The sequence below is a fragment of the Papio anubis genome, chromosome 5 (genome assembly GCF_008728515.1).
Source record: "Papio anubis isolate 15944 chromosome 5, Panubis1.0, whole genome shotgun sequence".
NCBI lineage: Eukaryota > Metazoa > Chordata > Mammalia > Primates > Cercopithecidae > Papio > Papio anubis.
In genome coordinates this window covers 162,667,318-162,686,910 of record NC_044980.1, presented here as the reverse complement: position 1 = coordinate 162,686,910, position 19,593 = coordinate 162,667,318, and the positions used below count along the sequence as shown (strand labels likewise).

General features: G+C 45.4%; 1 protein-coding gene across 6 annotated transcripts in view; it reads right to left on the bottom strand.

Moving 5' to 3' along the window:
• DOCK2 (dedicator of cytokinesis 2) overlaps positions 1-19,593 on the bottom strand; it is a 433,369-nt gene that overhangs the window by 50,570 nt on the left and 363,206 nt on the right. For all 6 annotated transcript variants that reach the window (XM_021940250.2, XM_017960117.3, XM_021940247.2 and 3 more), the window contains 2 exons: positions 13,535-13,683; positions 4,217-4,302 (listed from right to left, as the gene is read on the bottom strand). In XM_021940250.2, the coding sequence (XP_021795942.1) occupies positions 4,217-4,302; positions 13,535-13,683 (235 nt within the window). The remainder of the gene's footprint in view (positions 1-4,216; positions 4,303-13,534; positions 13,684-19,593) is intronic.

Sequence of the window (19,593 nt, the reverse complement as noted above, 5' to 3'; positions counted from 1 at the left end):
GTGGGTGGACCCAGGCAGCAGTGCTTTACTGTTTACATTCTCTAGGAGATTCCGACATGCAGCTCACATTAAGAACAACTGGTTTTGTTCAGGGCTTTGCAAACTTCCACGTGCATGGGAATCACTGGGGCATTGTGTTAATAGATTCTGATTCATCACATCTGGGCTGGTTCCCGAGCAGCTGCCTCACTAACAAGCTCCCAGGTGATGCCAATGCTGCGGGTCCATGGACCACACTTGGAGAAACCAGGGTTTAGATGAAAAAGGTCTTGACTTGCTTTCTTTCTCTATTCTTTATGCATGAAGCCAGAAAGGTGCTCAAACCATCTAGGATTGTGAAATGGATGGGAACATTGGCTAGAAATGACCCATCCATCCACTGTCCATCCTTCCACTCAACATGTGGCATTCTAGAAACTGTGGATTCAGAGTTGCAGGAGATCACAGTCTAGCATGGGAAACATAGATAAAAATTAATCATAATATATAATGATACAACCACTTATTCAGTACTGCCTGTGTTCCAGACCACATGCTAAGCCTGTTTAATTGCCTACCTTGTAATCCCACAACAGAGTATGAGTGGCAATAACAAAAGCTTTGGTAATCATGAGGGAATGTAGCTAATTCCTCACGCAGTGGAATGAAGGGTGGAGCCACACTGCTTCTGCTCCTGTCGGGGGAGGACTAGAAGGGGCTCACTCCTCCCTGCAACTGATTTGCACTTGGCATTGGAGGCTTTTCGAGGGAGGATCCCAGACTCCCTCTCTCTGTCAGTGCTAATGAAACTGGACTTTCTTTCATTCTTTGCAATGAAATGACCCGTGACAGGTCCTCTTCCAAGGATTGAAAGGGTCTAGGTAGGATAAAGGCCCAAGAACATACATCCATCTGCTTCAATCTTCTGGTTCCCTCACCACTTCTAGAACTATTCCCAGGAATAAAATACAGAAAGGCAGGGGAGTGTCTTATGACTTCATTCAATGTGAGACTTACACTTTCAGATATACGTGGATCAATGAGCGGGAGTTCCAAGGAGAGTTCTGAGGGTCGGGAGAACTGGAGTTCTGTGTTATATAGCTTATGCACTGCACAGAGCACATGAGGACTGAAATGCAGCCCCACTCCATGCCTTAAACCTTGTTTTCCTATGCAAGGCTGCAGTGGCCACAGGGAGAATAGCTCACCAAGGCTCCATCCAAGCCATGTGCCCACAGGACTGTATCTGCCCAGTGGGGGCCCTGTGTATCAGTGGAGGACCTTAAGAATCAAGCCAATCATTGTCAAATTTAGCGGAGATATTTTTCCCACAGAGAAACACCACAGCATGTTCTCAGGCATCTCAAGTAGCCCAGGGGAGAAAAGATAGGTAAGCTCATGGCTTCAAATAACTACCATGCTATCCACCTGTAAGTAATACAAGTTGACTGTCCCCTATTTGAAAATGTGATATTCAAACTTTCTGAGCACTAACATGACACTCAAAGGAAATGCTCACTGGAGCATTTTGGAGTTTGGATTTTCAGATGAGGGACACTTAACTATTAAGTATAATTATTTCAAAATCTGAAAACCAAATCCCAAATTCAAACTACTTCTGGTACGGAGCATTTCAGATAAGGGACAATCAATCTGTACTACTAATAATTAATATTGCTAGACTAACCACTCAGTATCAGAAATTGTGCTAAGCACGTAACATGATTTTTCTTATTCAATCCCAACAAAAACTCTAAGGGCTCGGTAATATTTTTATCCCCAGTTTTGAGATAAGAAAACTGAGGCTCAGAGAGGTGAAAGGAAGGAGCAGGCACAGGGGCCCCATGGATGTTCTGATGCGGCCCTGGCTCCCTGTGTCAGACTTGATGCGTTTTGTGTAAAAATCATTCACACGTCTACTTCAGGAGAAAAAATAATGAGCTGTCTTTAATTTATTTGACCTCTAAGGACTCCTTTTATAAATAATCACTCAGGAAGGATTTGAAAACCCAGCTGATCATCTGAAGACCGCCGCAGAGCCCCATCCGCTTATAAAAATGGAAATTGCCAGCACTGTTCATGGCTTCACTTCTGGTCAATATTTTGATTTTCTTGTTTAGAACTTTAAGATAAGCACTGACTCAGCCAGAACATTGTTTATTCCCTCCCGGATACATCAGTCTCCATATCCACCTGAGGGGCAGACAGTGGGTTTCTCCTTCTGGCCAAATGGCATTTGCATTCTAAGTGTTTAGTGAGGGCCATGCACAGTGACAGGAAGGGGACAGGGGCCAGCTGCGATGGCACTGCCTGGAGCGCCATCCTGTCCTCGGGGCTCTGGCTGGTTGGGCAGGGTGGAGAGGCTTATTGTAGGGGTCAGAACAAGGCCTTCAGTTTTCTTTTCTTATTGAAATTAAAATATTCAAAAAGGATTGAAGAAAGAATCCAAACCAGAGTGATCTCAGAGAATCATACAAACCAGAGAATATACAGTTAGCGGGAAGTGGGGATGTCTGAGTCACGTTCCTGAGCCTCAGGAGAAGGCCTCACGGGAGAAGGGGGCAATTACCAAGCTGTCAAACACAGAAACTGGGAGCAAGGCCTGGAGATGGAAGCATATTTATGAAGCATTTACCTGCTGTGTGCCAGATGCTTTATACTTATTCAGTTCTCAGAATAACCACAGGAGCTTTATTATTCCCATTTCAGAAATGGGGATACTGAGGCCAGACATATGTGATTCCTGTGAAGTCTTACAGCTGCTAATCAGTAGAGCCAGGATCAAAACCCAATGTCCTTCTCCAAAGATATACAAGCGGCCCATACGCACATGGAAAAGCGCACAGCCCTGTGAGTGTACTGAAAATCAATGAATTCTACACATCGCGGAAATGCGATTCAAAACCACAATGAGATATCATTTCACACCCCCTGGGGTGGCTGTAGTCAATAAGACAGATATTAACAAGTGTTAACAAGAATGCAGAGAAATTGGAACCCTTATACACTGTTGGTAGAAATATATATGGAGCTGCCACTTTGGAAAATAGTCGTTGTTTCTCAAAAGGTCAAATATAGGTACCATATGATCCAGCAATTCCATTTCTAGGTATATACCCAAGAGGACTGTAAATGTCATGTCCACACAAAAACTTGTACCTGCATGCTCACAGCAGAATCAATACTCATAGTCAAAAGGTAGAAACAGCCTAAATACACATCCACCGAGAGATGAATAAACAAAATGGGGTACATCCATATGGTAGAATATTATCTGGCAATTAAAAGGTATTAAGTACTGAAACATGCTACAACATGGATGAGCCTTGAAAACATTATAGGCAAGACAGAATGCACAGTAATGGTGGCCTAGGGCTAGGGGAGATGGGGGAGTGTTTGTGAGTGTGTGTGTGTGCGCGCGCGTGCGTGTGTGTGTGCTGGCAGAAGCAGTGGCTAAGGGGTGCAGGGTTTCTTTTCAGGAGTAATGAAAATGTTGTAAAATTGATTGTGGCAATGGTTATATAGCTCTGTGAACATACTGAGAGTCAATGATTGTACACTTTGGGTAAATTGCATGGCGTGTGAATTATATCTCAAGAAAGCTGTTAAAACAATGTCCTGACTCCAAGTCCAGTGGTCTTGGGCACTGTTCTCTGTCCACTGTCTGCCCCTGGCCTGGGCACTGGAGTCAGGCAGAGCTAGGTTCAGGATGCAGCTTGTCCACTCCACTAGCTTGTCACAGTTTCCTTGAACAATGTGCTTACTTCCCTCAGCCTCAGGGCCCACCTCTGTGAAATGGGCATCAAAGAGAGTAAGTGTGATTAAAGGAGGCATTACATAGCACATTGCACAATAGCATGCTAAGTTAGTATGTGTGCTCAATAAATGTAGGTCATGACCAACATCTGTCAAATATTTAAACAGAAAATAAAGGAAAAATAGCAACCATATTCCACAGTTAAGATGTGATGAAAGTAGACATTTTGGTGGATTATTTCCCTCTTCCCGACACAGCAAAGATTCTTTTCATCTGGCCCATTGTGTCAGCTCCAAACAAATGGCCACTCCAGAGAGAAATGTGAGGTTTCTTCCAAAAATGGAGCTTTGCTGATACCCATGAGCCTCTAGATCGATCTCCAGGGGAGGACACAACCACTCAGAGCCCCCTGGAGTTCTGAGCCCTCCCGCCTCACCTGACCTTCACAGGCTGTTCCTGCACACGGGGCACTGAACTTACATTGACTCCAGCAGCTGCATGTACTGCTCATCGCCTCGGCCCCCTTCCACCTCATGGTCCAGCTTCAGGATGATTTCGTTTTCAAACTGAAGATGCAGGAGGCAAAAATCAACAATAACGTTAGAAGGCTGAGGGCTGAAATTAGTCAATTCATTATTTCAACCAAAGCTTTAGGGGGCACTCATTATCTCCCAGGTTGAGTGTTGGGATCTGGGAATGCAAAATGGAACAGAATACTATGTCTGCCTTTTTGGAGTGCCCAGAGAGTGAAGGGGAGCCATAGGTGATGAGAGAGAAGAAGAAGAAAGAAGAAAGGAGGAGGAGGAGGAAGACGAGGAGGAGGAGAAGGAGAAGGAGAAGGAGAATGAGAAGGAGAAGAGGTCAGGGAAGACTTCTCATAGCCCATGTTATTTGAGCTTGTTTTCAAAGGTTAAGTAGAAATTTTGCAGAAAGAGGAAAAGGGAATGGACATATTTCCTGGACAGCTATTGTTTCTGCCTGCTTGGCATTCCTTCATTCCTTTCTCCATATTTTGGTGATCACACCAGTCTTAACAGTAGTCCTTGGGGCTCTGGTGGGCTGAACATCCCTCCCTAATTCCAGGTGTGGAGACCTGACACAGGCCTAGCTCCTAATCAATATATTTTATTGCCCAGGTCCCAGCATTAATAAAGGTCTGGACTGAGACAGTGAGACGCTAAATCTGAGGCTTTATAGGAACTCTTAGCAAAATGAGTCTTTCTGTTCAACCTAAAGATGGAAGGTCTTGAGCCTGAAGCTGCTGCTGACCACAATGAAAGAGGCTGTCTGAGAATTACACCAATACAGAGGCAAGCAGAGAGCAGAAGATACAGAGAAACAGAGGCCTGATGCCATTTGTGAGCCCCTGCATTCAGTCACATCTGATGCTTTCCCATTCATATGAGCTGATCTGTGTATATATCAGCCAGTTTGAATTGGAGTTTTGTTCCCTCCAACCAAAGAAATGATGAAAAATACTCATAAGACATGGAGCAAATGTCAGGTCTTAGATAAGTCAAGACTGGTGACAATTGTAATGATCAGAGATCAGATTAGGTAAGTGATCAGAAAGCAAGTATCCGTCTACAGTTCCACCAACTGGCATTGAAGCCACAGAATGTTTTGTCTCCCTACTTTCCATGTTAAGAAGCATTTCACCCACTGGAGTGCATGGCTTATTCAACACATTGTTTTGAAGTCATCCTGTGTCTTTTTAACATGATTTTGATGCAAAATGGTTTGTACTGTTTTAGTATTATACCCTGAAGAGTCCATCCAAATCGTGCAGTCTGCTCTTCCCTCATTTTACCATTAAAAAATAAACTGGCACCTGGAGAGGGAAAGGGGAGCTTGGCAAAAGAGGACTTGGGGAGTCCTGGCTTCTAACGTGACCTGTTGACACCCGGTCTTCATAATACTTCATGAAGTCTGGAGGTCACGGATCACCTTTAAATGTGACAATGCACGAAGAGTGGCCAGCCCTTGCTTGGTACAACCCTCGGTGTCAGTTATTATTACAGGTGAAGAAGTAGAGACTCAGAGAGTTTAAGTGACCTGTCTAAAGTCTCAGATGAATGGCAGATACCTTTGGCAGGCTCTTTCCTGTGCATAAAGGACAGAGCTCCATGGAATTGGAATCTTTAGGTGATGATAAGGCAGGGACCACATTTTCTCTTCCCTCTGATTCACACATCATCCGTGATGCCATTGTTCCCTCACTTTTGTGCACAAAGGGTCTAAGGAAGGGACCAAAAGCTTGTGCTGATACAGCACAAATGCCAAAGAATTTCTCATGAGTTGCCTCAGTTGGGGAAGACTTATTGAAGGAGATATACTGGGCCTGGAAAGATGGGTAGGACTGTGGTAAATGTGAAACGGAAGGCATTCCAGATGAGGGAAATGGTGTCAGCAAAAGTGTCAAGGTGGGAATGTGGAGAAAGATGAGGACAGCCATTCAGCTTAAGCAGAGAAGGATGGATGGATGGACAAATAGAAGGAAGGAAGAAAGGAAGGAAGGAAGGGAGGGAGGGAGGAAGGGAACAGACACCTAGATGAGGCCCAGTGTGGCAAGGGTCTAGACTGCCAGTCTGCAAACGAGTCATGCCCCTTCTGTGGTGCATCCTGTCAAGCATTATGTGTGTGTTGAATATTATCCAATGTCAAGGGCTGGGGACTATCATGCTTAGAGATGTCTTCTCTGCCAAGCCTAGAGCAGGAAGAAATACAGCTGAGGGACTACACAATGAGTCTGCTGTGCGGCTGTCTGGCTTTAAATCCCTCCCTGCCTCCCTCTGCCATCTTGGGAAAGCTGGTAGGTCTTTCGAATCCTCAGTGTCAGGATTTACATCAGGGACTGGGAAACATTTTCTGTAAAGGGCCAGACAGTAAATAATTTAGGCTTTGCAGGCCAGATGGTCTCTGTGACAACTACTCAACTCTGCTGCTGTAGCACAAAACCAGCCCTAGACAACACGTACACAAATTGGCATGGCTGTAGTCCAATAAAACTTTATTTACAAAAGCAGGTGGAAGGATGAATTTGGCCTGTGGGCCAGCATTTGTCTACCCCTTATCAATACAACCGGCATAACAGTAGTACCTACAGTGTGGAGTAGTTACAGGGCACAGAGATTTTATATGTAAAGCACAAGCAAAGTGCCGAACCTTAAGTGTGCGCTGTGCTCTATCGACTTGTCATCACCACTAATGTTATTGTTATTACTGCTGAATGTTACCAGAGAGCAGCGCAAGGGGAGAAAAGCAGTATTTTTTCTTGTCTGAGGGGTTCACTGGGAAATGCTGGCATGATTCTTCCTGGTGAGCTGAACTTTTCTTTGGAGCAGAGAAGTGGTTGAGGTAAATAAGCACTTGTCTCAGCGTCACAAAAGAGCCTGCCAGGAGGGAAATTACAGGGTGCCAGAGAGTGTGCAGAGACAAATGATACCACACCACCATGCCTGAGCCCTTGGGGTGAGCTGGAGGGGTAAGGTCTCAGTCAGGCATATCCCAGGGTCAGTGCTGTGCTCAGAAATGGCTATGATCACAGTCCTCGGCATTGAATAGACTTGGTTTGAGTCTTGCTTTGACTTTTTTCCCAGCCCTATGACCTTAGCCAAGTTAATAAACATTTCTGAGGCTCAGTGTGCTCATCTATTAAATGGAGATTTGAAACAGCATCTCCTTTGTAGTGGTACTGTAACAAATTAAAGGGCAAACACGAGTAAAAGGCACTTGGCACACAGTAAGTGCTCAATAATTGTTAGCAAAGCTCATCATGCTATTGTCGTTGTGTTGTCATTGTCATTATCACGGGCATCATACTCTCATTTAATCTTTACAACAGCCAAGGGAGAAGAACATCATCATCCCCATGTTACAAATGAGGAGGCTGAGGCAAAGTAGGACTTTGGTCTGAAGTTCCAACGGATGGATGAACTTGAGCTAGGGTAGGCCCAAGGTCCAACACAAGAAGGTGCTCCTGGCTGGGCACGGTGGCTCACACTTGTAATCCCAGCACTGTGGGAGGCCAAGACGGGTGGATCATGAGGTCAGGAGTTCAAGACCAGCCTGACCAACACAGTGAAACCCTGTCTCTATTAAAAATACAAAAATTAGCTGGGCATGGTGGTGGGCACCTGTAAACCCAGCTACTTGGGAGGCTGAGGCAGGAGAATCACTTGAACCCGGGAGGAGGAGGTTGCAGTGAACCAAGATCATGCCACTGTATTCCAGTCTAGGTGACAGAGTGTGAGACTCTGTCTAAAAAAAAAAAAAAAGGTAAAAAAAAAAAAGGTTCTCCCAAACATACACTCCATCATGACACTGCAACAGTCCTTACCCCCAACACCGTCACCATCCAGAGCTGAGGATGTATCTCTGGCTTCTCCAAATTACTGCCATTTTCATCCACAGCTACACGACTGTATCATATCATTGACTTCTTACCCCACTGCTGTGAGGTGGATGCTTGCTAATGAGTATCCATCGATTTCATAGGGCCACTACAGAAGTCAGATTCTACAGAGGCCCAATACAAGTCTTAAGAAGCTCTAATCAAGAAAAAAGGAGTGGACTCCAGGAGCCCAAACCTCCTGCCTGGGCCTCCCTCTTCCAGAAGAATGACCTGATATGGGCCTCGTGTTTGCTTCATGCCTTCCCTGCATTGCTTCTCTCACCTCTCCTGGCTGCTTTAGAACATTTTGGCTATTTTTATCATCTTGTTTTCCTAGAATGTTTTCTGATTGGAGCCCAGCCCTGTGGAAGTGTGAGATTTGGGGAATGATTGCTCTTCCTCACATGTCTGGTGCTGACTTTGACATGGGAAGGGCAGAGATGGTTTTAGAGGCCTGGATGTCAGGAAGATGATGACGATGACATCAACACCAGTAAGTCTGCTTTTGACCTCCTCTGTTATGAAATGCCAGTTATCCTGGGTGGAAAGAAGTAGAGTTTGGAGGAATCTGGAAAAGAGAATGCCATGTGAGAAGGGGTGTCTGGAAGTCAGTGCAGCTTTCTAATTTTCTTTGAGTTGTCTCTAATTGTTCCAATTCATCCCTGCAAAGAGCTTGGGATGGGAACCTCTAATGGCAGTTTGATACCCAATTTACAGATGAAGAAGCTGAGGCTGAGAGAGGTTCAATAACTTACCCACATTTATTCAGCTTATAAGAAGTAGGTCTATCTGAATCCGAACCACAGTACCCAGAACACAGTAAACACTCAATACAGATTTATTGAATTGACGTAATCTTTTCCACATTATGTTCTAAACAATTTAAATCACCAACTTACTCCATGCCAAGATGCAGTCTCAGTGGAATCTGCCAACATGGCTATCTCCATGAATCATTCATTCAGTGAGCAATGATTGAGCTCCTGTGGTGTTCAGGCACTGTTCTAGGTACTGCTGTCAGATGCTATCCCCTCTTCTTTCTCTGAGAGAAGAATTCTCTCTGGGAGCTCCTGTCTGCTGAGGGCGCAGATCCCCATGCTGACTGGTACACAGTTCTGTTCTACCATCTGAATCTAGCTAACCAGTCTCCAAGGTCTCTATACCCCAGGACTCCCACTCATTCCCACCAACAGCATCCAGAACACCTACGTCCCCTCCTTCCACAAAGAATTGGCCAGCAAGACAGCTGGTCTACCCAGCACAAGGGGATTACTCAGTCATGAGCAACCCCCATTATTCTATGTTATAAAAACATTTGCTGGAATGTACCCCCCTGTGCTGATGTGGTTCCCCTGAATGCCTTGGCATGGGGGTCTAAATGCCTCTATCCATTCATTCTGGGAACACTGACATGGTGCCCACAACATGCATCTCAGACACCTGACAGGGACTGGGAGTTCAGGACTGAGAGACCAGCTTTGGCTCTCAAGAGCTCACAGTCTGCTGTGGAAGACAGACCTATGAGCAGGTAATTGTGCTGTGTGGGACAAGTGTGATGACCACTCAACCCAGGCAGGACGGGGTACATTTCACTCTGACTAGCATGTGTGCTGGCCAAGCCAGCCACAGTGGGGTCCACCTAAGGCCCTCTTTCTGAAACTGTCCTTCCACAGCTCCACCAAGGGAATCATGTGGTGTACCAGGGATGGGACATCCAGTCCTAGACAATGGACAGAGACCCCCGAGATGATCTGGGATGAAGCGCTGCACTCATGAGGGGTAAATGTCATCAGTCAAACCCATCAGCTGTCTATGAAATTTAGGTGAGAGGCAAGACAGGGAAATCTGGCATGGAGGTTGCAAAAGAAACCCAGAGTAGAGAGAGAGATTGCCCTGGAGTCGCCTCCTGTTCAGCCCCCAGAACCCCGAGCCACTGAGAGTCTAACACCTTCCTGTCCTAGTTCCAGCCTATGTATACTTGGCTTGAGCAAATCTTTGTCTCTTGTACCCAGATGAACCACTGCCTCAGGAAGAAGGAAAGCCTTTCCCAAAATGTGAAGTCTCAGCTGAAGGGTGTCTAGGATCTCTTCAGGCAAAGATATGAAAGGAAGAGCCCATACAAAGGCATGAGAACTAGAGAACTTCAAGAAACTGGCATCAGGCCAGAGGGTTTGGTATGACCTGGGAGAAAAGCCCCTGCTTAGTTTCTTCTGTCCCTTAAGCAACCCACATTTTAGAAAGGGAACAACGTGGTCTTCTGGGGGACCTGGTTCTTCTCTCATTGGATTATTTTAGCATCATGAACTAATGCCACTTTGCACACCAGCCCTCCTGGATTCTACACCCCAGTCCTGGGGTTCACTCTTGTTCTGGCCATCGAGGCTGCTTGAGATTCAGCAGGGTGTCACCACCTCCCTTTCCTGGAGACGCCTTCCATGACTGCTTACTCTGAACCAAAAACCATGCCTGGGCCCACGTATCCCCCAGCTGAGCTCCTATGAAGCACGCTGGCTGGTTTTCACATGGGCATCTGCCTCATTAGTCAGCCTGATTGTCCTGTCTCTTTTGATAAGGGAGCAGCGAGGAGAAGTGATTGGGGAACATGCTCAGAATGAACGCACACTGGAGTGAGGAGCCCAAGGAATGACTCCATACAGAGAAAACAGGTGGGTGCATGCTACAGAGAAACCAAGATACCAGAATCCTTTAGGGAAGGAAAATCACACTAGAGTGAAACCCTCTGAGGCCGCCAAACACATCTGTCAGGTCACAATCCAGGCAGCGACCAGGTCTTATTTCTTTCTGGGACATTGTACACCATCAGGCACTTGGTGTGTTTCTTTTACACACCTGTTCCCAGGAACTCTTCTAAGGCACCTGCTGGCCTCAGAAGTGGGTCTTAGGGTAAGTCAAGTGCCCTTCATCTCATGGTGTGTGCCCTTCACGTGGTCCCAAGCTGCATAGACCTTGCTCCCACTTAAAAGGCAGCAAATTCCAAGCTGCCTTCAAACATTCAATCCAAGCTTTCACCCTCCACTCCCCCTATCCCAACTGCTCAGATATGGCCTCTTTCTCCATTTGACCTACTCAGCCTGATTTTTTTTCAGGCTCTTCACAAAAAGGCAGCTGGTCACTAGCCCTTCTGGCACTAAAGTCCCTATAATGCTACCTCTTACAGTGGTATCATCATAGCAAACTAGTCTCTTATTCCTCTCGAACAACTTTTCTTTTTCTTTTTTCTTTTTTTTTTTAAATTTTAATCTGAATCCTGGGCAACTACTCCAACATTAAGCCTCATTTAGGTTGAAAGAAAATTCATTTTCTTACTGCTTTCCCTCTCAGCTCCTTTTCTGAGCTTTAATCGAAAGCAGCCGTGCCAGGCCACACGCCATACCACCTGAGTTTCTGCACCCTGAGGTGCTCTCTGCCCCAGGCGAAGACCACAAATGTTCATCCTGACAACGGATAAATTTAAGAAATAAATTTAAGAAATGACAGATCTGTTTGCCATGGAATGTCTCAGTGCCCTGACTCTGTCAATATGCCCTGGGAATCTCTAAGAGGGGTTCCAATATGCACTGGGAATCTCTAAGAGGGGTTCCAATATGCCCTGGGAGTCTCTAAGAGGGGTTCCAATATGCAGTGGCTTCCAAAGGTATTTAACCTTGAAACCCTCTTCCCTGGAGCATCTTGTTGGATCAGTGCTCCATGGATATATTTAGGGAAAGCACTGCTCTAGCGAATATCATTCAGCCAGTATTACTGGGAGATACTGGTGGCTGGATAGTGCGGGTTGCAGCATGGGTTTAGGAATTGCAGTGACCTGCTTGTTGCAGCCTTTGTTCTGCCACTTTCTTGATGGTGACTTTCAGCAGATGACATCAGCTTTCTAAGTCTCAGTTTCTTTTCATCTTTAAAATGGGTAAGACAAGATAATGTTACCTACTTCATAGAGTTGTAGTTTAAAAAAGACTGCATGAACTAATAGAAAATAGGTGTCATATGCCTGATACGTAGTAAATATCTAAAGTCAGTCATTATAATCATCATCATCATTATCGTCATTAGATGCAGATGAGGAAGATGAAAAATGCACAGAAATGAGTATAAAACAAGGCAGTACATAACAGTCATGTCTTAGAAATCAAATGGCAGGAATGCGGAGAAAAGACCTCCTAGACGACATGGCATTTGGATGGGCTTCGCAGGATCAGTAGGAGTTTAGAAGGTGTTGGGAGGCAGGGTTGTGACTGTGCAGAGAAGTAATGGGATGAAAAAAATGCCCGAAGGACACCCACAGAGGCAATGCCATTCAGATGGGCTGAAGGGATGGTGGAGAAGAGGTGAGGCGGGGAGAGTTGGAGAGGATGGCTGAGACATTCCTCAGAAGGCTGGAGCCGGGAGGGCTGGGGATGCTGCTAGACGGTGTGTGCTTTATTCTGTGGGGGTTAGGGTATTAATGGGTAAAGGAAGGGAAATATCCCTAAGGATCTTAAGGAAAGGCAGTTTGGAATCTGCTGCCTTTTAAGTACCTGTTTTAAGGCAGGACATGGTAGGAATAAGAGGTAGACGCACTGGGGGAGAGAGGAGGGTTAGAAGCTTGGTTAGAGGTAAAACTAAGTGAGGATGTGGGGCAGAGAGGACAGAGGGTGAGACCCGAGGGAACTGCTCAGGCAGCCTTGATAGGACTTAAAGACCAACCTTCCTAAACAGGGTAATGTCACTGAGCAGTGCCAGGAGCCAATTGTGGCACCTGGTGCTTCTTCCACTGCCAGAGCTCCCAGCATGGCCAGGCCCAGGAAATGGACCTCATTCTTCAAGTTTGACCAGATATTCAATGACAATATTTGGGCAACGGCTCTTATGTTTCACAGAGGTTCTGACGCCCTCCATGCTGGGGTCAGCATCCTATTCCCTCACAGATCAGAGGTCCCTCCTGAGCAACATGTCCCTAACTCCATTTGCTATCAGATTCGATGTGTGGACAAGTGTGACACCCAGCAGTGTCGGCTTTTTCTGGATAACACAGATCTGCAGAGTCAGCCCAGAAGACGAAGTACTAGACAAGAGTGGGTGAGAGAGTGGGACTGCTGGGAGGAGCGGGCCCTGGGAGCACATTTTTAGGGAATCATTAGGTAGAGACGTGGGGTTCTTAGACTCTTGAGAAAGAGACTGAGCAAATACACAGCAAGAAAGTGCATTTTAATCTTGCCCTCGGACGGAAAAGCTTGATAGAATAGTGACCAAATCTGATCTGCCAGCTCATTCCAGGCCTATGAATAAATGTCCCTATCCTGCCGCCGAGCCTCTCAATGAAGCTCAGGGAGATGGAAAGACGATATCATTATGGGGAAATGGGCTGGGGATTAGGGATGCTGGCATGAGTTTCCGGCCTCATTTTTTACCTTTTTGAAATCCCCACTTCTTTGATATTCACACAGCATCATGTCGAAGAAGATTGGTATGGTAGCTTTCCGGAGCTCAGCCTCAGGGATAAGTGTCATCTCTAATATAGGGCCCACCATGCCTGGGATGAAGCAGATTTTGTTCTGACCTGAAAGAGAAGAGGAACGTGAACACATATAACAGTTTGGCGAGGCACAGATCCTCCCCCGACCAAGCCTGGGGAAAGAAAAAAAGGGAGGCATAATAGTAAAAACAATCGTGAACACTTATATAGCTGTTTACCACGAGCCAGGCACCGTTTTGAACACTTAACATATATTAACTCCCGTTAGAGTGCATGCATTATCCAAAACAAGCCCGATTATTAAGGCTAATACCACGGGTGCGCGTGTGGAAAGCACGTCACTGTTTACAAGGGTTTTCACCTGCACCGTCTGCTCTGCAAATAGGACCATGATTGAATATGTTAGAGATGGCAAAGCACAGCACATTTGAAATTATGCCTGTCTGCAATACACGCCGTGTTGCTGAGAGTTTTTAAATGGGCTTTTACCAACTGTTTTATGAAATGAGAAAAGCAAAATTTGCTGCTAAGAACCTGCTATAATAGTGTGGTCAGTGGAACAAGGAGATTTAACACATAGCTTGAGGATCAGATGAACCACAACTTCTCGTCTCTTCTGCCTCATTTCAAGGCATTCCCTCCAACCCCTCCCCTGGCTCCTGGCATTCTAGCCTAGCTAGGGTGGCTCAAATGTCACAATTTCACCTTGCTTCCCCCACAGCAAGGCTTGTGCACTTTACGCCCCTTTGTTGAGAATACTTTTCCCTGCCTGCTCCCTAACCCGCTACCCATTACCACGTAGCCTCCCCCAGATGGGTGCTATCTTAGCTTAAACACTCCTTCCTCTGGGAGAAAAGCCTCCTCTCTACACCTCCCACCCTTAGCTAGAAAAGATACCTTGCACGGCCTCTATATGTTTTGCCAGTTTGAAACGATGTCTTTATATGTCGAATCATTTGATTAACATTTGCCTCCCCCACTAGAGACCAGGTCTGTTCTCCTCATTGTGTCTATGTATGGCACTGAGCACAGGACTTATTAGATGATCAGTAAACACCTGCTGAATGAGAAAATACATTTTCCAGCTCCTACATTCTCTGGCTGTGGGACTTGTATATACGGCTCATAAAAATGCAATAGCAATATTCAGCTGTTGAGAAGATCTTGTAAAAATATGTCTGCATGTACTTAGCACAGAGCACAGAAGAATCAGTGCCAGGGCAGTGTTGCCCAGTGGTTAAGGGCACCAAATCTGGAGCCAGATGGCCTGAGTGTGTAAACTGACTCCACTATCAACTGTAGCTGTGTCATGTTGAGCAAGTTTGTCTCACCTCTCGGGACCGCGGTGTCCACATCTGTAACTTGGAACAGTAACAGTATTTATCTTATAAGGTTGTTGTAAAGAATCAAAGAAAAAATGAGTGATTATTTAGCAAGTGCCCAGGACAATGCTTGGCACATCACCTACTTTCTACAGCATTAGCTATTAATATTATCTTTGTGATGTTTGGTCAAAATGAACCATAAAGGGGAAACTTATTGAGCAGAACTGAGCAGAATCTTCAGAAAATATGCATCAGAAGGGGCAGATAGGGAATAAAGAGGAGCACTTAGGAATCACAGGGATTTCCTGGGAAGTGAGGGTCAGCATATTCAAGTAACCCTATCATTGAAGCTGACACCTCTATATTTCATCAGCTGCTGCCTCCTTCTCCTTCTGAGTTTTGGTACCCACCCCATTTTTATCCATTGTCAGGATGAACATTTGTGGTCTTCGCCTGGGGCAGAGAGCACCTCAGGGTGCAGAAACTCAGGTGGTATGGCATGTGGCCTGGCACGGCTGCTTTCGATTAAAGCTCAGAAAAGGAGCTGAGAGGGAAAGCAGTAAGAAAACGAATTTTCTTTCAACCTAAATGAGGCTTAATGTTGGAGTAGTTGCCCAGGATTCAGATTAAAAAAAAAAAAAAAAAGGCTTCATCCTAGGACTATCCTCAGTTAGTGAGAATGAAACAGTGGAGTCAGGCAGAGTTGAGTGAAAACATAGACACTTTTCCAGGACATAAGCTTCATTAGATGATGCATTTGGATTACACTTAAGCCTCAGGTCTTTGCTTTGGCCCAAATAGAAAACAGTAACAACAACAACAACTTCCTTGCTGGCAGGTGTATAGTAATTGCTTATCTAGATTTCTGATTTCATCCTTCAAGATCCTTTAAGTCTTTTTCAAACCACAGTGGGGTTTTAAAATTCAAAGTCGAGTGCAAAAATAGGTAGAAGGTAAATGGGAAACTGTCAGATAAGCCACCACGGAATGGAGAAATTGCTTACGCAACAAAGGTCTTTAAAATACTGGAGGGCATTGGGCATGATAAGGACAAATTTTAGATGGTTTAAAATAAAGGGCAGACATGCTGTAGACTCGTGATTTCTTACATACTTTTCATCTGTATTCTTTACAGTCAGTTGAGGAGATATTTGGCAGAACAGGGAAAGCAGAGAGAGAGATGGTGATCTCCAAATACAGTGTGACCTCAATGGCCCTTACAATGCTCCCTTAAGAAATGTTATTCATTTACATAAAAAAGGAATTTCAGCACATTGGATTTTGTGTTCAAGTAATACAAATGTGTATGTATTTGCGTATCTTTACATATGTAGATGCATACACATGCACGCAGAACATATTTGTGGCTAACTGAATACAAACTCATTTGGGAAAAAAAGTGCTCAAGCAAGACACACACCTACTGCTGTATTTGAGAAAAGGCAAAGAAGGGCGTTTACTAAGAGGGTCTTTTTCATGTAATTGAAGCTGAACTTCACTGGGAACAGATACCAATTAGAAAAGGCTATTAAAGTGCCAATAAGCCAGCAGGAAAAACCCAAATGCCAGATTACACAGGTTTTGGGAGAGGATCTGCTGATAATGAGAGCACAGAGAAGAGCTCAGGGGGTGTGGGTGGAAAGGGGTCCCATGAATTCTCTGGTCTTGGTTTCTCATTTGTACAGTGACCTCCTCTGTCAGTCCTCCCGGGAGTGGACTGTAGGGTGGAATGCAAAGGGTCTGAGGGCACTGAGGAGATGACCTTGAAAGAAACAAGAAGGAAGGAGGGAAGGAAGGAAGGGTGAAAGGAAAGAAAGAAGGGTGAAAGGAAGAAAAGGAGGGAGAGAAGGAAGAAAAGGAGGGAGGGAGGGAAGGAAGAAAAGGAGGGAGGGAGGGAAGGAAGAACGAGAGGAAGGAGGGAAAGGAGAAAAGAGGGAGGAAGGGAGGCTTTTGTGAACTTGGCTGAGAATTAAGTTGGGTAAGCCACGACTTTCTGAGGCTGACATGGGACAGAAAGCCCTCTCCAAAGGCTGGCACAGACCCTGAAATGAACAAGGATGAGGCAAGTTATGACTCCCCGGATTTCAGAGTCCAGCAAGCCTCCTGGGGACTTTGAAATAAAGCTGAGCTGATTTAAAAAAAAAAAATCAGTTCAAAAGGGGAAGACAGAACACAGATCCACAGATCTTTGCTCCTCTGTCTTAGGCTTGGAAAAGCTCCCTCCTGGCAATGCTCTGAGACAGGCAATCAATTCTCTCCTCATTATTCAGGACTTGCCCAGCCTCAACTTCCTGCCAGGCCCCATAGAGTCTCTGAGTCTGACAGCCTGGGTCGGTCAGGTCCTGCCACCGCCACTCCCTGGCTGTGTGGCATTGTGCTTGTCATTTACCTTCCCTGAGCTTCCATGATCTCATCTGTAAGATAAAGATAGTAAAATCTGCCAGGATTGTCGAAGCTTTTGTGCAAACGAAGGGCTCTGCACAGTGTCTGGCACATTGCAAAAGCTCAGTAAGTGCTGCTGCTGTTGCTGCTGCTGCTGCTGGTAAGTACTTTGGCTTCAGCTCTATGCTGAGTTTTAGATTAAGCAATATGAAAAGACAAGGTCTAACCTCATGGAGCTCCCTGAAGCTTTTCATGGAAATTTTCAGGCCGGTCATTTCATTTGTTCACTTTTAAAGCAAACAGCTAAACTGGGAAAGGGTCAGATGGATTTATCTTCCCTACCATGGCTGACACTCACAACCCTCCACTCTTCTCTGTCTCATTGAACTATTTTCTCATTCGTCCTCAAAGATGTTTGAAAAGCCCCAATTGGATCATGCTTATTCACAGCATTTTTTCCCTATGACTTTCCTTGTTCACAGGATAAAGTGTTGCCGGCCGTCTAGTCCTGTGCTCTCTCCCCATACCCATCTTGTGCCTCTCACCTGGTTACCCTCCATCCACCTGCCTGGCTCCCACTCCTCCAGCGCACCCTGCTTTTCCCACCTTGGGCCTTCCTCTGGGAACGAGCTCTTCTTCCTTCCCTTTCCTGGACCCCCCTCCAAAGTCTATCCCCACCCCAAGGGTCTCTGCAAATAAAACCCTTTCTCACTTTCTAGGGCTGTGCTATTCAGTATGAAAGCTACTAGCTGCATGAGTCTTTTGAGCCCTTGAAATGTGGCTAGTCCATTGGAAATGTGCTGTAAGTGTAAAAACTCCACCAGATACCCCAAAAAGGAAAAAAAAAAAAATCTCAGTAACATTTTATATTGATTACATGTTTAGTATAACACTTTAGAATATGGTGTTCAATGTATTGTTAAAATTAACTTTATTGTTTCTTTTAATTTTTGAAAAATAAAGACACTAAAGCATTCATAATTAGGAGGCTTGTATTCTATTTCTAAAGAACAGCACTGCTTGGAGCTCAGGGGTTCTGGCTCTTCCTCATGGAGGCCATCCTTGACTTACTCACTAAGCAGGAGTCTGTCGCCGATTCTGTGGGTGCCCCAAGTTTCCATTCTACAGCTATTTCCCCTTCACAACTGTCATTAAATAATGCTGTAGTTAGTGTGTAACTATTCAGTGCAACGATCACCAGTCCATGAAGTCAGGGGCTATATCTCTAATCCGTTTCGGGCTTTAACCCCAGCTACTGGCATAGTACCTGGGATGTAGAGGATGTGTATGTTACTTTCCTACAGCTGTTTGTTATAAATCACCACAAACTTAGTAAATTAGAACAGTACACATTTATTTTATTACACTTCTGGAGATCAGAAGTCTGAAAGGGGTTGCATGGAGCTAAATCAACGTCTGGGAAAGAATGAGTTCGTTCTGGAGGATCTAAGGAAGAATCTGTTTCCTTGCCTTCCCCAGCTTCTTTTTCCAGCCTCTAGAGGATCCTGGCATTCCTTGGCTCGTGGCCCCTTCCTCCATCTTAAAAGCCAGCAATGCAGCTTCTTTAAATCACTCTCTGACTCTGATTTTCTCCAGCTTTTGTTTTTCACTTATAAGGGTGCTGTAATTGTACTGAGCCCACTTGGATAGCCCAAGACACTTTCACCATCTTCAAGATCCTTAACTTTATCACACCTGAAAGTCTCCTTTGCTGTGTCAGGTAACATATTCCACAGGTTCTGGGGATTAGGACATGGACATCTTTGGGGAGCCTACCACAGTGCTCGATGTTGGTTATTAAAAGAATGAGTAAACGAATGGATGGATGGCCACACTAATCCCGTTTCCCATTTATTCCCAGCAGCCACTCCCCAACCCCAGGAAGCCATGCTCGCTTGGGCTGGTTGCTTCCCTGGAATACCTACCCTTTCCCTGTCTTTCCTTCAGTCCTGACATGGTCCTCCTTCCAATTCAGAAGCCATTTCCCCATCATACGGAATCATCCTTACAGTCCTCACTTATATCCCTTTTGCCTGAACTCCTGAGTCCCCACTACACATTTCACTTTGTTACTTTTCCCTACTTGACAGTGCCACTCTCTGGAGCTCTGCACCGAGCTGGGCGCTCTGTAGGTGCTTAAACAGTAATGGCCAAATTGCTCTTGAGGTTTGGCCAGGCCAATCTCCCTTCATGGGAGGCTGAGATGCCAGGCTCTGGAATGTGTCTTTCTTTCCCACAACGAGTGTTAACACAGCAGCTCAATGTTAACCCAAGTGAACGTGGGAGG